The sequence below is a fragment of the Physeter macrocephalus genome, chromosome 4 (assembly GCF_002837175.3).
Source record: "Physeter macrocephalus isolate SW-GA chromosome 4, ASM283717v5, whole genome shotgun sequence".
Classification (NCBI taxonomy): domain Eukaryota; kingdom Metazoa; phylum Chordata; class Mammalia; order Artiodactyla; family Physeteridae; genus Physeter; species Physeter macrocephalus.
In genome coordinates, this window is record NC_041217.1 from 102849155 (window position 1) to 102862176 (window position 13022).

A 13022-nucleotide genomic window follows, 5' to 3' on the forward strand; every position below is an offset into this window, starting at 1 on the left:
CATTGTACAGTGAAGAAAAGGATATAACCAGCTTATAAGATTGCTTTCTTATTTAATGGTTTTTAAAATTTTTTCTTAGGGAACAAATTTTCCGTAGTATTGCCATGCAAGTTACTGTAAGAATTATACCAAGGAAATTGGCCAAAAAATCAGTCCAAGATGGCAACCTAACATCTTTGAGGCAGCTTGTTTATCATGGAAGCATTTCTTCCAAGTGCAGTCACAGTAGGTCATGTATATAAATGAGAGGCAAATCTGTCTGCTGTGGTTAATCAAAAAATAAGAGACTTCTGAGTTTTAGAAATTGTGATTAAAGAAGAAACAAAATGATACTCTAGTGATGCTGAATTGTGGGTAGTTTTATTCAAAAGGATTCCTACCAGTACCTATTTTTGAGCAGTTAAGTGTGCTGAGGTGGTAACTAGTCAGATGAAAAGCTGAAAAGCAATCAGAAAGGTGTATAGAAAAATTAAATAAGAACAGAATCATTAAAATACAAAAAAAAGTGATTCATAATTGAATAATAATCCACTTCTTTCCCTGCTATATTGGGTTACTGTCAACTGACTTATTCTTTTCATAAATCATTCCCCTCCTTACTTTACTATTTCATGTCTCTTTATCTCTTTGCATAAGTTGAAGGCACTTTCTCCCACACTTCAGTTTGACATAACTTCTTGGACCTTGAACCTCCATCTATCTGTACTGGTAAAACCAACTTAATTTTTAGACCTAGTGTTCCCTACTATTTGGTAGGTATCTTTAAGTAAGTGTTAATTGTTTAATTATAGTAATTTATTCTAATACATAGCCCATAATAATTTATCCCTCACCTTCTGTCCCATCTACTCATATCCTTTCCTGTCCACCTGCTTACCTATTCTTTTCCTAAATAATTTGTGATTGTAATATGTAGAATAGGAGCAGGGTCAAGGGAAGCAATGTAAGATTGTAAAGGCCAGAATTATGTATCAAGAATTTTTAAAAATTGAATTATGTAACGTATGCATATATGCTTTTCATTTAGGAAAACACAACAGATATCTGGCATACAAACACATACTTATAGTTCTATATAATCCACATTTTAGGTTCTCATTTAAATTGTTTCTTTCTCCAAGATTAAAACATATCCCTTGTGTGTTATTTGCAGATCCAAGTGACTGAAGGTTATGCACATTCCTTAATATTACAAGTGATAGAAGTTCTGCGCTATTACTTCATAAATAAGAAGTGATACACAAATTAGAAAAGGGAAAACTGGGTCTTATTCATTTCCTTCTTTTTATTTCTTCATTATCATGGTTGACTGTGTCTTTTGCAAGGTCCCTGTCTGTTCTGGCAATAAATTTCACTGTGGTATAAAACTGCCTTCTCTCTTTTGTGAGACAGGCTGCAGTGAAATTTGAAATGTATAGTTAAGCTCTAGAACTGAAAAGATCTCAGAACTACTCCACCAGTGAGTTACTTGGGTATAAAATTTTAAAGTAAGCATTTATGAATATTTCAAATTTTTATCCTTAGTACTATTTTTTAACATCTTGTTACTTTCTAGACACTGAAGATAAAACAAATGTTAAGATGATTTTCTTCGTAGTGTTTTTTTTTTTAAAGATCTATTAATCTTAATGTAGGAGAGAGAAAATATTCTTATTTCCATAGCTTCTTCACTCCTACGTGCTTCTAAAAATATTACTGTTGTTCATCACATGAAAAATTTGTGGAATTATGCTGAACAGAATGTGCACAAATTTTCTTTAGCCTAATTTTGGCACATTTTATTACCTTATTATAGGTTTTAGATTATGGGCTGTGTATTAAATTATTGCCATTAAGAACAACTAAAGTCTTAATAAAGACCTCCTAGTGTTACACTGTCCAATAGACAGTAGCCACATGTGACTATTTAAATTTTAATTTTTAAAAATTTTTAATTAAAAATTCAGTTCCTCCTTGGCATTGGACAGGGCCATTCTAGATTATTGTTTCTTAGCATATGATCCTAATCAAAATCAGCTGGGTATCTTATATAATTCGATTTGTAAAAGTTCCTGATACATACTTGTTTAGATTGATTTTTAAAATGCATGAAGACATAATATGTTAATTAAAAAGGAAGTATAAATACAGCACAGATTGAAAAACAGGAATAAAATTACATGAAAGCATACCAGTAAATTTGGAAACTTCAATAAAATGGAATTGGTTAGAAAATATAATCTAACAAAACTGCCACAATCTACTAAGAGAAATCACAAGGTCAGATAATTTTTACCATAATTTCAAGAAACACATACTCAAGTCTTATATAAAATGTTCAAAAGACTAGAAAAAGAATAGTTGTGCTTAATGTTATGCATCTGTTTAGTAAGATATGACCTTAATACCAAAACAGACTAGGATAGTATGCTGAAGTAAAGTTACAGGCTCATCTCACTTATGAATATAGATACTAATATTTCCAAACCAGATCTAGGAAAAAAAATTTTTTTAAGTCATTGGACTAAGTTGGTTTTATTCCAGTAATGCAAGGTAATGTAATTCGTAGGTTAAAGTAGAGGAAATACATAGTTGCAGGAAAAAATAAAGCATTTGATACATTCAGTACATAATCGTGATAAAAATTCTTAGTCAACCAGAAAATATTTTTATTATAATTGCAACGAAAATATGAGATACTTAGGAAAACATGTAAAAATATGTGTAAAACTTCTTGAGGAAAATTATAATACTTTATAGAGAGATATAAAAAAGATTTAAGTAGAGATTTGAATACTTATGTGGATGGAAAGATTTTGTATCTTAAAGTTGTCAGTTCTTCTCAAATTAATCTAAAAATTCAGTATAATTCAAAATACCCATTAGTTTTTTTAAATGGAATTTGATGATTGTAAGTTTCATATGGAACAGTTAAGGGCCGAGAATAGCCACAGCAACTTTGAGGAGCAAGGTATGTGGACAGGAACTTGCCAGATATCATAATTTATTATAAAGCCATAGTCGTTTAGAGTAGTATTGCCACGGGACTGGATAGATTGACTAGTAGAAAACAGTAGAGAACCTAAAAATAGATATCTGTGGAAAATATATATAATAGATATATATGATGCTGCTGCTAATGGTAGCTTATATTTATTAAGAACCATTTGCCAAGTTGTGCTTTAAGCACGTATTATTTAATCCTGTGCAAGGTAAGTATTACTTTTTTCTTCATTTTACTGATGAGGAGATTGAGGCGTAGTGAGGGTAAGTAGAACTTGCTCAAAGTCACATAGCTAGTGAAGGAGCCAGTTTTTGGACTTGGGCAATCTCCAAGAGCTAACATTCTTAATTATACCATTGCACTGAACTTCCTGTCTGAATTGGAGATGCCATTACAAATTGGAAAGGAAGAATAGGACTCTTCAATAGATGATGCTGGGTAATTTGTCATATGTATGGGGAAGGGGGGATTAGATGCCTATTTCACATATACAAAACAAAATTCCAAACAGATTAAAGACTTAACATTGAAAAGGCACTTAGAAATTTTTAGAACACATTATAAGAAAAGATCTGTATGACCTAAGGGTTTCTTAAGTAAAAAAGCACCAACCACAAAAAAAGTAGATTGATAAACCTAATAACATTGAAACTAAAACCTGAAGAAAAGAAAATGTGTACAAACTGAAAAAGCCACAAAAAGAGAAAAAAAAAATCTTCCTTTCTCCATCCAATAGTTAGTATTGAAAAAATAACTACAAAGCAAGAAGAAAAAGACCACAAATCAGCAAAATAGGTAAAGGATACACATATTGTAAGGCAGCTCACAGAAGAGGAAACCCAAATGGCCAATAACCACGAGACAAGATTCCCAGTATCACTAGTGTTTATGGAAGTGTAACTTAAAACTGCAGTAAGATACCACTGCACACCCATCAAAATGGCGAATGTTAAAAAAGGTGGGTAGCATAGGTTAGGATCCAGCACAGTGATGAAACAAAGCGGATAATCCTTTTTGGGCAATTTGGCATTATCCAGTGGAGTTGAAGAATAAATACTCTTAACTCAGCAACTTCTCTCCTAAGCTATATAATTAGAGCACTGTTCTTCAAACGCTGGTCATAACCAAGCATATTAGAGAGTCATTAAATCAATTTAGTGGTTCAGACTGGCAATTTTTACAAAATGAAATAGACTATAATTGAAACATCAGGTTGCTTGCACAGATTCTTAGTAAGAGTTATGGATATTGCAGCAAATTTTGTGGTCAATTGCAAAGAACAGTGTTTGAAAGTGGAGGGGATATGACAGATTGCCTAGGAATAAGATGCATGTTGCTTACCAATATCTCTTACGTATTTAGTGGTCAGTTAGCAGAAAGGCTATGATACTGTACAGTTTAACTTTATGGTAACATATAACATAGTATGTAGTTAATTGGGAAATAAATTGTACCTGCTGTCAGTAAAATAGTGAAGTTTTACAAGCAAATTATTTTAATCTGTATTTTCAGAATGAACTTTTATTGAGGGAGATATATTTTTTTCAAATTCATGACAATAACAAAAATAAGTGAAAAATACAGAAACATGTTCACATTCAACTGTATCTGAAACTGTAAAGAGTGACAATATTCAAAAAAGTATTGACTCTATAATTAGTAAACTTAGCCTTAATTTGAGCCACATTCTAAAAAGAAAGAAAATGAGTGTAAGACTTTAAAGCTAAGACTATTTAAGATAGTTTCATCAAAAGTAAATACCCAATGAAAATGATAGTCTAAAGTATAATTTTTCTTGCAAATGAAAGCTTAATACCTTCAAAATTAGAGACAGCTAGAAACAACATGTTGAACTTGTGAATGAGGCACCCTAACGTTTTGAAAGATGAAAAGAAACCTTATTATCAACATATATAATTGCATATTATTTGGCAAATGAGAAAATGGCTCATTTGGACCTGGAAAGATTATTTTCCCAACATATACAGTGTTTGATTGTGTCTAGATTTATTTATTTAGAAGTATGTTTTAATGGTAATGTGATGTTTTATCAAATTGTATTGCAAAATGTATGCAAAGGTTATGATGCTTCTTGATGAGACTTATTATAAATTGTGCAACACTTAAATTGATATCTGGTTTTTGCAAAACAATATGATGTTGTATTGTTTCAGCTCAACCTTACACACACCTAAAGATTACCTACATTTACTGAATTGGAAACACACTGTGGGTCATTAAAACTTAAAGTAGAAAATTTTTTACAGGAATGACAAGTAACAGAGCAGAACTATGGGCAATTATCTTTTTAAATTGTCAGAAGCACTACCAAAGTTGTTTGAAGTCAGTGTATTTTATTTTGGAAAGCTTTGGTATCCAAGGAAATCCCTCTGGATATTATAAATATATTGTAAAAGTGGTGAAAATTGTTAATTTTTAAGGTTCACTGATTAACCAAACTCATGAAACTTTTTTCAGTGATTAGAGCTAAGCATGACCACTACATCATATCAAAATTCATTTATTGTTCCTATGGAAAGTTCTAAGTAGGGCATAAGAACTCAGGAATAATATTCATGTTTTTCTAGTTGGAAAGCAATCTTATGTGGCAGATATTTTCAAAAATAATATTGAGTGGCAAAATTGACATTATGTGTCTGATTTTCTGGCATGCCTAAGAAATGAAATCTGAAACCGCAGGAAGACATGATTATATATTTCAGTATGTTAAACTTATCTGTTGGTTGCAGAAGACATTACTGTTATAGAAGGAAGGCTTAAATGTAATTGCTTTAACTAGTATATGTTTCTGACATTACTGAATAGAATTTATTAATGAATTCAGTCTGAATATAAAGTTAGATATATTGTTACATCTCATTTCTCTGTTGTAAACTTTTAATCATTACTCTCTAAAGGAGAAATTTAAAACATTCAAGAAAAATGTTTGATAAAAGATACATTTCCTTTTAAAAATCCTGAATCAGTAGTTAGGTTAAACCTGTTGGCTGAAGAGAATTAATTAGTGAAGCTTAGTTCTTCATTTACACCAAAGAATGAATATAAGATTAAATTTATCATTTTGGGAATAAGATTTCAAATAATTTCTATTACTAAGTAAGAGTGAAAGAAAATTTTTTCAACTTAGACCAACTTTTTTTAAAGGAAACTTTTTCCTGTATTCTGGATATAAGTCCTTTATTAGATATGGTTTTTGTAAATATTTTCTTCCAGTCTGTGGCTTGTATTTTCATTATCTTAATAGAATTTTTCAAAGAGCAGAAATTTTAAATTCTGATGAAGTCCAGCATATCAGTTTTGATCTTTTAAATGATTTATGCTTTTTTGGGTTCTAAGAAATCTTTGCTTAACCTAAGGTCACAAATTTTCTAATAGAAGTTTTATAGTTTTAGATTTTATATTTATGTTTATGATCCACTTCAAGTAAATTTTTTATATGGTGAAGAAGTATGGTTTAAGGTTTTGTTTCAACTCCAGCTCTATTTGTTGAAAAGGCTGTACTTAACTTGAATTGTCTTGGCACCTTTGTCAAAAATCAGTTGATCATATAAGTGTGGGTATACTTTTGTATTCTGTTCTGTTCCATTGACCTATGTCTCTTCTTTCACCAGTACCACACTATCTTGATTACTGTAGCTTTATAGTTAAGTCTTACACTCAAGTAGTGTGAGTCTGCCAACTTTTTTCTTTAAAAAAATTTTTGGCTGTTCTAGATCCTTTGCTTCTCCATATGAATGTTAGAATAATTTTGTCAGTTTCTACCTGTAGAGGAAAAACATTCCGGTGTTTCTGCTGTACTCTCAGTACTTCACTTCATTTTTTACACTTCTGGTCACCAAATGTGTAGCGATTTTCCCATAGCGAGCAATTTTTTTTGACACCAAGTAGATATCCTACAATTCAGTCCCCTTCTGACACTCTACCTGGAGATAGCATCAGATTACACAGGCTAAGGGCTCAGTCCCACAACATTAGCCCCCTTCCGATACCAATCATAAGTCCAGGTATTGATCTGTGCTGCTGACAGACTGGCTATCAGTCAGAGGTTCCCACGACCCCTTCCTCAGGTTCGATTAATTTGCCAAAGCTGTTCACAGAACTTCAAGAAAACATTTTACTTACTAGATTACCGGTTTATTGTAGAAAGATGTAATTCAGGGACAGCCAGATGGAAGAGATGCATAGACAAGGTATGAGGGAAGGGGTGCTGAGTTTTCATGCCCTCTCCTAAACTACTGTCCCAGCACCTCTACGTGTTCACCAACCCAGAAGCTCTCTGAACCCCATCCTTCTGAGTTTTTATGGAGGCTTCATTACATAGGCATGATTGATTAAATCACTGGCCATTGGTCATTGAGCTCAGTCTCCAGCCCTCTCCCCTACCAGGAGTTTGTGGTGAGAGGAGCTGAAAGTTGGAACCCTCTAATCACATGGTTGATTCCTCTGGCAACCAGCCCCCATTCTTATTAGGGGCTTTCCAAAAGTCATATTCATGGCTGAAAGGGCTTGTTATAAATAACAAAAGACAGTTTTACTGTTCTTCACTTAGGAAATTCAAGAGTTTTAGGAGCTCTTTGCCAGGAACAGGATGGAGACCAAATATTTGCTATAAATCACAATATCACTCTACTAAAGAGCTACACAGTAGTAATTCCATTTATATGACATTCTGGAAAAGGCAAAAATTATATAAACAAAAATCAGACCAGTGATTCTCTGGGGGTGGGGGAAGAAAACTGACTACAAAGGGGCACAAGGGGGGTCATGAAACTATAGTGGTGGTGGTTATACAACTAAATATCTTTGTCAAAACTCAGAACTGTACAACTAAAAATTGTTTATTTTACTGTATGTAAATGATACCTCAATACACCTGACATTAAAAAATAATATATAAAAAGGAAAGGACCAGGCTATATTTGATGTTATAAATAGAAAGGACATTCTGTGAAACTTTTGTTTCAACTATATAAATAAATGTGAGTTGTGATGTAAATTATATTTCTTACTGTGGGCCATGGTTAAAATATTTTGAAGAATGCTACCCTAGAAAAACTTTTATTCCATGTGAATAGGAAAACATATGCAGCAATTTCAGTGAGCATTGTTTGAAGTACTAAAAAAACTAGTAACAGGATAAAAGGTATAGTATAATGGGATGCCTATATATCAATTAAAATGAAAGGATTAGGGGCTTCCCTGGTGGCGCAGTGGTTGGGGGGTCTGCCTGCCAATGCAGGGGACATGGGTTCGTGCCCCAGTCTGGGAGGAGCCCGCATGCCATGGAGCGGCTGGGCCCGTGAGCCATGGCCGCTGAGCCTGCGCGTCCGGAGCCTGTGCCCCGCAATGGGAGAGGCCACAACAGTGAGAGGCCCATATACCAAAAAAAAAAATAAAATAAAAATAAAATGAAAGGATTAGAGCTATAACACAAATAACCCTCAAAAACATAGGATTGAACAAAAGGGAGCTAACGCAGGATATGTACACTGTGATATCATTTGTATAAGTTTTAAACATGCAAAATTGTGATATATTGTATAAATTAAGAATGCTAAAACCTCAAGTTTTAGAAAATGTTACATAGCTTAGTTAATGGCTTTCTCTTGGATAAAGAGGGCTTCAACCATATCTAATGTATTTTGTAAAGTAAATATGGTAGGATGTTTACATTTGACAAAGCTAGGTATGAGTAAAAAGGTGTTTTCTCTATATTCTTTATGTCTGAATGTGGTTTAATCTGTAGAGGGTCATCAGTAACCTCTGTAGCTTTGAAAGCCATCCGTGATATTAGCCAGTAGTGGTGGGTTCTACTTTTCAGCTTAGAGGTAAAGGGAAACAAGGTTTTAAAAAGTGGGGGCAGGATAGAGAAAGGTAAAGAAAACACTGGAGAGAGAGGGAGGAACGTAAGAGAAATGAGAGCAGTGGGTGTGTGTGGTAGAGTAACATGCTTGACATCCTGTGTGACTACTGGTTGACGTTTTTGCTGTACTAATGTGTAACCCACGTTTCCATGTGAGGACAAGAAAACTTAATTTCAATGGAAGTTTAAAAACATTAAAAAATGTTTTTTAAAATATGCAATTAAAACAGGTTCATTGTTTAATAATCAGGATAAATAAGCAAAAAGAAAAGTAATAATCAAAATCTCACCATTTATTTTTGACATTATAGTGTATGCCCTTTTAGGCTTTATACCAGCAAATCTGTACATACTTCTTTTTTAAAAAAGATCATATTATACGAGTCATGCTGTAACCTTTTTTCCACTCACCAATATGTATTGAAGAACACTATTTTAATGGCTGTGTAGTTTTCCATTGTGTGGATATACCACAATTTACTCTGCTCCTGTTGTGAAAAATTGTCATTACTTACAATTTTTCACTACTTAAACATATTTTTATAAACATCTCTTCAGTGGAATCATTATAACATACATATTTAATTCTTCCCCAGATTAAGTTCATAGATTCTGAGTGAAAAAGTATGCATATTTTTGAGGTTTTGGATTCTTGATAGTTCCTCTCAAGAACTCCACTTTTCCTAGCAATATAGGAATAATGAGAAAGGACAGATTTAAATTAAAAGGATGTATGTGACAGTGAAATATAAATTATTCAACACAGACGTGTAGATTTTATTTTGGAGGGCTATATATGTTAAATGTTATATACTACCTGGATCAAAATAAGTTCATTACAATATAGATTTTCATGTGATCCAGTTCTAGTTAAGGATAACTGGATTCCTAAGTTTCCCTTTTTTGCCTAAGATACTTTCCTTTGTAATAAGTACCTGAAAACTTAGCAATACCAATGAATTTTCTTTGTCTTCCTTCCTTTCTTTTTTTTTTAAATTAAGACTTTATGATTCCCTTCCTTTAGTACTAGGAGGAAATGCTCTTGGAATAAAAACCTCTAATACAAATGACAGAATAACCCTAAGCTGTCCTAGGTAGGTAAAATCTCCATGTATATTGGTCCCCAAGAAAGTCTGTATCAGCTTTGTGTTAGAAAAGTTTCCATCAATAGAGAAGGAGGAGAATCCCTTGGAACTAGATATGTGACAGGAATATCATTTGAAAGATAAAGAGTTGAAGGGACTTATAAGGTAGAGTCATTGTGGGGATGGTTTATAAGGAAAGAGAAATGTCTCAGACCGTGTGGATTATTCTCAAATAATTTTCTCATGGATAAAACTTCTAAGTTACTTCTAAGACTTTAATTAGACTTTAAGACTTTAGTTACTTCTAAAACTTCTAAGATCTCAAAACCAGGAGCTATCCAAATGGCACAGTAATGAGTGTATGAACAAGTTCATTTTTGTTTTGATTGGTATAGATAAAAATAACTAGATGTAGTAATGAATGTATTATTAAACAGTCAACTCTACCTTGAAAGGCAAGGATCATGTCTTACTCATTTCTCTTTCTCCAACTGTCAGCACATGTTTAATACTAGTAGGCAATCAATACATCTTGAACCAAATAACTAATTGTTTCATTAATTCTTCCAAACAGACTGGATTATGGACAGAACTCGAAAAGATTGAGAATAATTTCTTAAAGCCACTCCATACAGGTCTTAATATGTCAAAAGCACATTATGAAGCAGAAATTAAAAATAGCCAAGGTTGGTAATGTGAAGTTTCATTTTCAGTTAGGTCTAAAAATTAGTCATATTTTTTTGAACTGTCATTTATATTCAAAATAAAGACCTTTATCTTGTACTTGTCTAACTTAGAGCAAACAGGGAACTGTGATAGCTAAGTCATTTTATTTATAATTAAAATGTTTCTTGGCAAATCTATATGCCAGTTAACACTGAAATTGGGTTAACAAAGATTTAAACCAAACTGAAGCATATTCTGGTTTCAAACCTCAAGGTCTGATTAAGAATCTAATTGTATCACAAGTATTTCTGTTTGGATGTCATTGTACTTCCTTTAGAATTGTGGGGTCCATCCCCCACTTCACCCTCTACTTAGTTTGTACAAATTATGAAAAAGAATCTTAGATCCAGAATTACTTTTTAAAGTCAGCAATTCTATTATAATAATCTTGTGGTCTTTTCCATTTCACTATGGTGGTATTTCTGTAGGCATTACTAAAAATTTTGTCTTTTTTAGTGTGACAGGTATATTTCTGATTTTATATTGAAGAAAAAAGTTTTAAAAGTTTCATTCATCCTATACATGCCAAAATACTATTCACCTAAAGAAACATTAATTCACATGTTGCAGAATTTTAATATTTTTGTTTGTTCATAGCTTGATTTTAGCATCCCTGAGTTATTAAACAATAAGGCTTAATTTATACAAATAAGTGGCATTTTTTTAAGTTAGTAAATGATTAAAGTAGCTTATAAATTTATTATTGAAATCTGAGAGTTGTTTTAATGATTAAGTGTGACACAATTTTTTTTTTCTCTTACAGAAGTCCAGAAGTCTAAAGATCTTTGTTCTATAACTGTAGGTAGAGAAGAGATCCCAAATATGCCTCCTGAAATGCAGCTTAAGGTAGATATGAAATTTTCCTAAGCTACATACAGCTGAAGTCTTTTCTCTTTTTTGCTTTGTTTTGCTTTAAAGGCTGCCTTAATAACACTAATTTTTCTTGGCATTGCAGGTCCTACATTCAGCTCTTTTCACATTTGATTTGATTGAAAGTGTTCTGGCTCGAGTAGAAGAACTCATTGAAATAAAAACAAAGTCTACCTCTGAGGAAAATATGGGATAAAGTGAAAGCTCCATCCCCTAAATAAAATCTAGTAATATACTATATTTTCCATTATGTTTATTTAATATCTTTATAAAAGCTTTTCTGTAAAACACACTGATAGAAAATAAATGTAGCTTTTCTCATTTATCCGTTTCAGCAATGACACGTTATGGATCAGTAGTATTGTTTGGTTTTAAAAAGATATCTACATGGTAAATAATGCCCATGTGTATTTTAAATACTACTATGGAAAATCCAATACAAATCAATAATTTTATATTATGACTTCTGTACTGGAATTGCCTTTATTCATTCATACAGTTGTAGTGAGGAGTTTATAAAAATACTGATACACTTTATGTTCCAGTTAGATGCTGTGTTACATTTTAGAACTCCTAGTATCAAACTGGCTATCACACCACTAAGAGCTAAGACAGCTTAGAGAGAAATTTTGACTTTGGACCAGCTGACTACTTCTCTTAATTTCCTTTTTCCCTGCCTCAGGAGTCTTAGGGGGCAGAGTCCTATCATCACCAGCTCTCCAGCAGTAGTCACAATGTGAAAGCATCTGTGAAGATTAATTTTAGAATTACTGGCTGGCTTGTATTATAAAAAAGTATTTATGACTGACTTTTCCTTTACCCTAAGGGGCTAATTAGAAAATGCTGTATATTTATTTGTAATTAAATATTTGTTCATCCAACTTAATTTGTATCATTAAGAAACTGCATCTGAGTTTTATAATATATGTACCAATTTTTTAGAAAAATTTTTTTTTATACCTCATTTTTTATTGCATTTTGCAGATACTGCATTTTTTTTTTTGGCTGCATTGGGTCTTCATTGCTGCACGCAGGCTTTCTCTAGTTGCAGCGAGTGTGGGCTACTCTTCATTGTGATGTGTGGGCTTCTCATTGTGGTGGCTTCTCTTGTTGCAGAGCATGGGGTCTGGGTGCACACAGGCTTCAGTAGTTGCGGCACGCGAGCTCAGTAGTTGCGGCACATGAGCTCAGCAGTTGTGGCACGTGGGCCCTAGAGCACGTGGGCTTCAGTATTTGTGGTGCGCGGGCTCAGTAGTTGTGGTGCATGGGCTCTAGGGCGTGCAGGCTTCAGTAGTTGTGGCGTACGGGCTTAGTTGCTCCATGGCATGTGGGATCTTCCTGGACCAGGGATTGAACCTGTGTCCACTGCATTGGCAGACGGATGCCCAACCACTGTGCCACCAGGGAAGTCCCTTTTCTGAACATTATTAAAGGAAGTAACAGAACTCCTGAAAATAAAATCATTTTTAATTGT

The 13022-nt window shown here is 33.1% G+C and overlaps 1 protein-coding gene across 2 annotated transcripts in view; it reads left to right on the plus strand.

Moving 5' to 3' along the window:
• The window catches only part of GLMN (glomulin, FKBP associated protein), a 51391-nt gene extending 39542 nt beyond the window's left edge, over positions 1-11849 (plus strand). For both annotated transcript variants that reach the window (XM_024119818.3, XM_024119819.3), the window contains exons 17-19: positions 10527-10638; positions 11442-11524; positions 11634-11849. In XM_024119818.3, the coding sequence (XP_023975586.1) occupies positions 10527-10638; positions 11442-11524; positions 11634-11744 (306 nt within the window). In that variant the 3' untranslated portion in view covers positions 11745-11849. The remainder of the gene's footprint in view (positions 1-10526; positions 10639-11441; positions 11525-11633) is intronic.
• The last annotated feature ends 1173 nt before the right edge of the window (positions 11850-13022 follow it).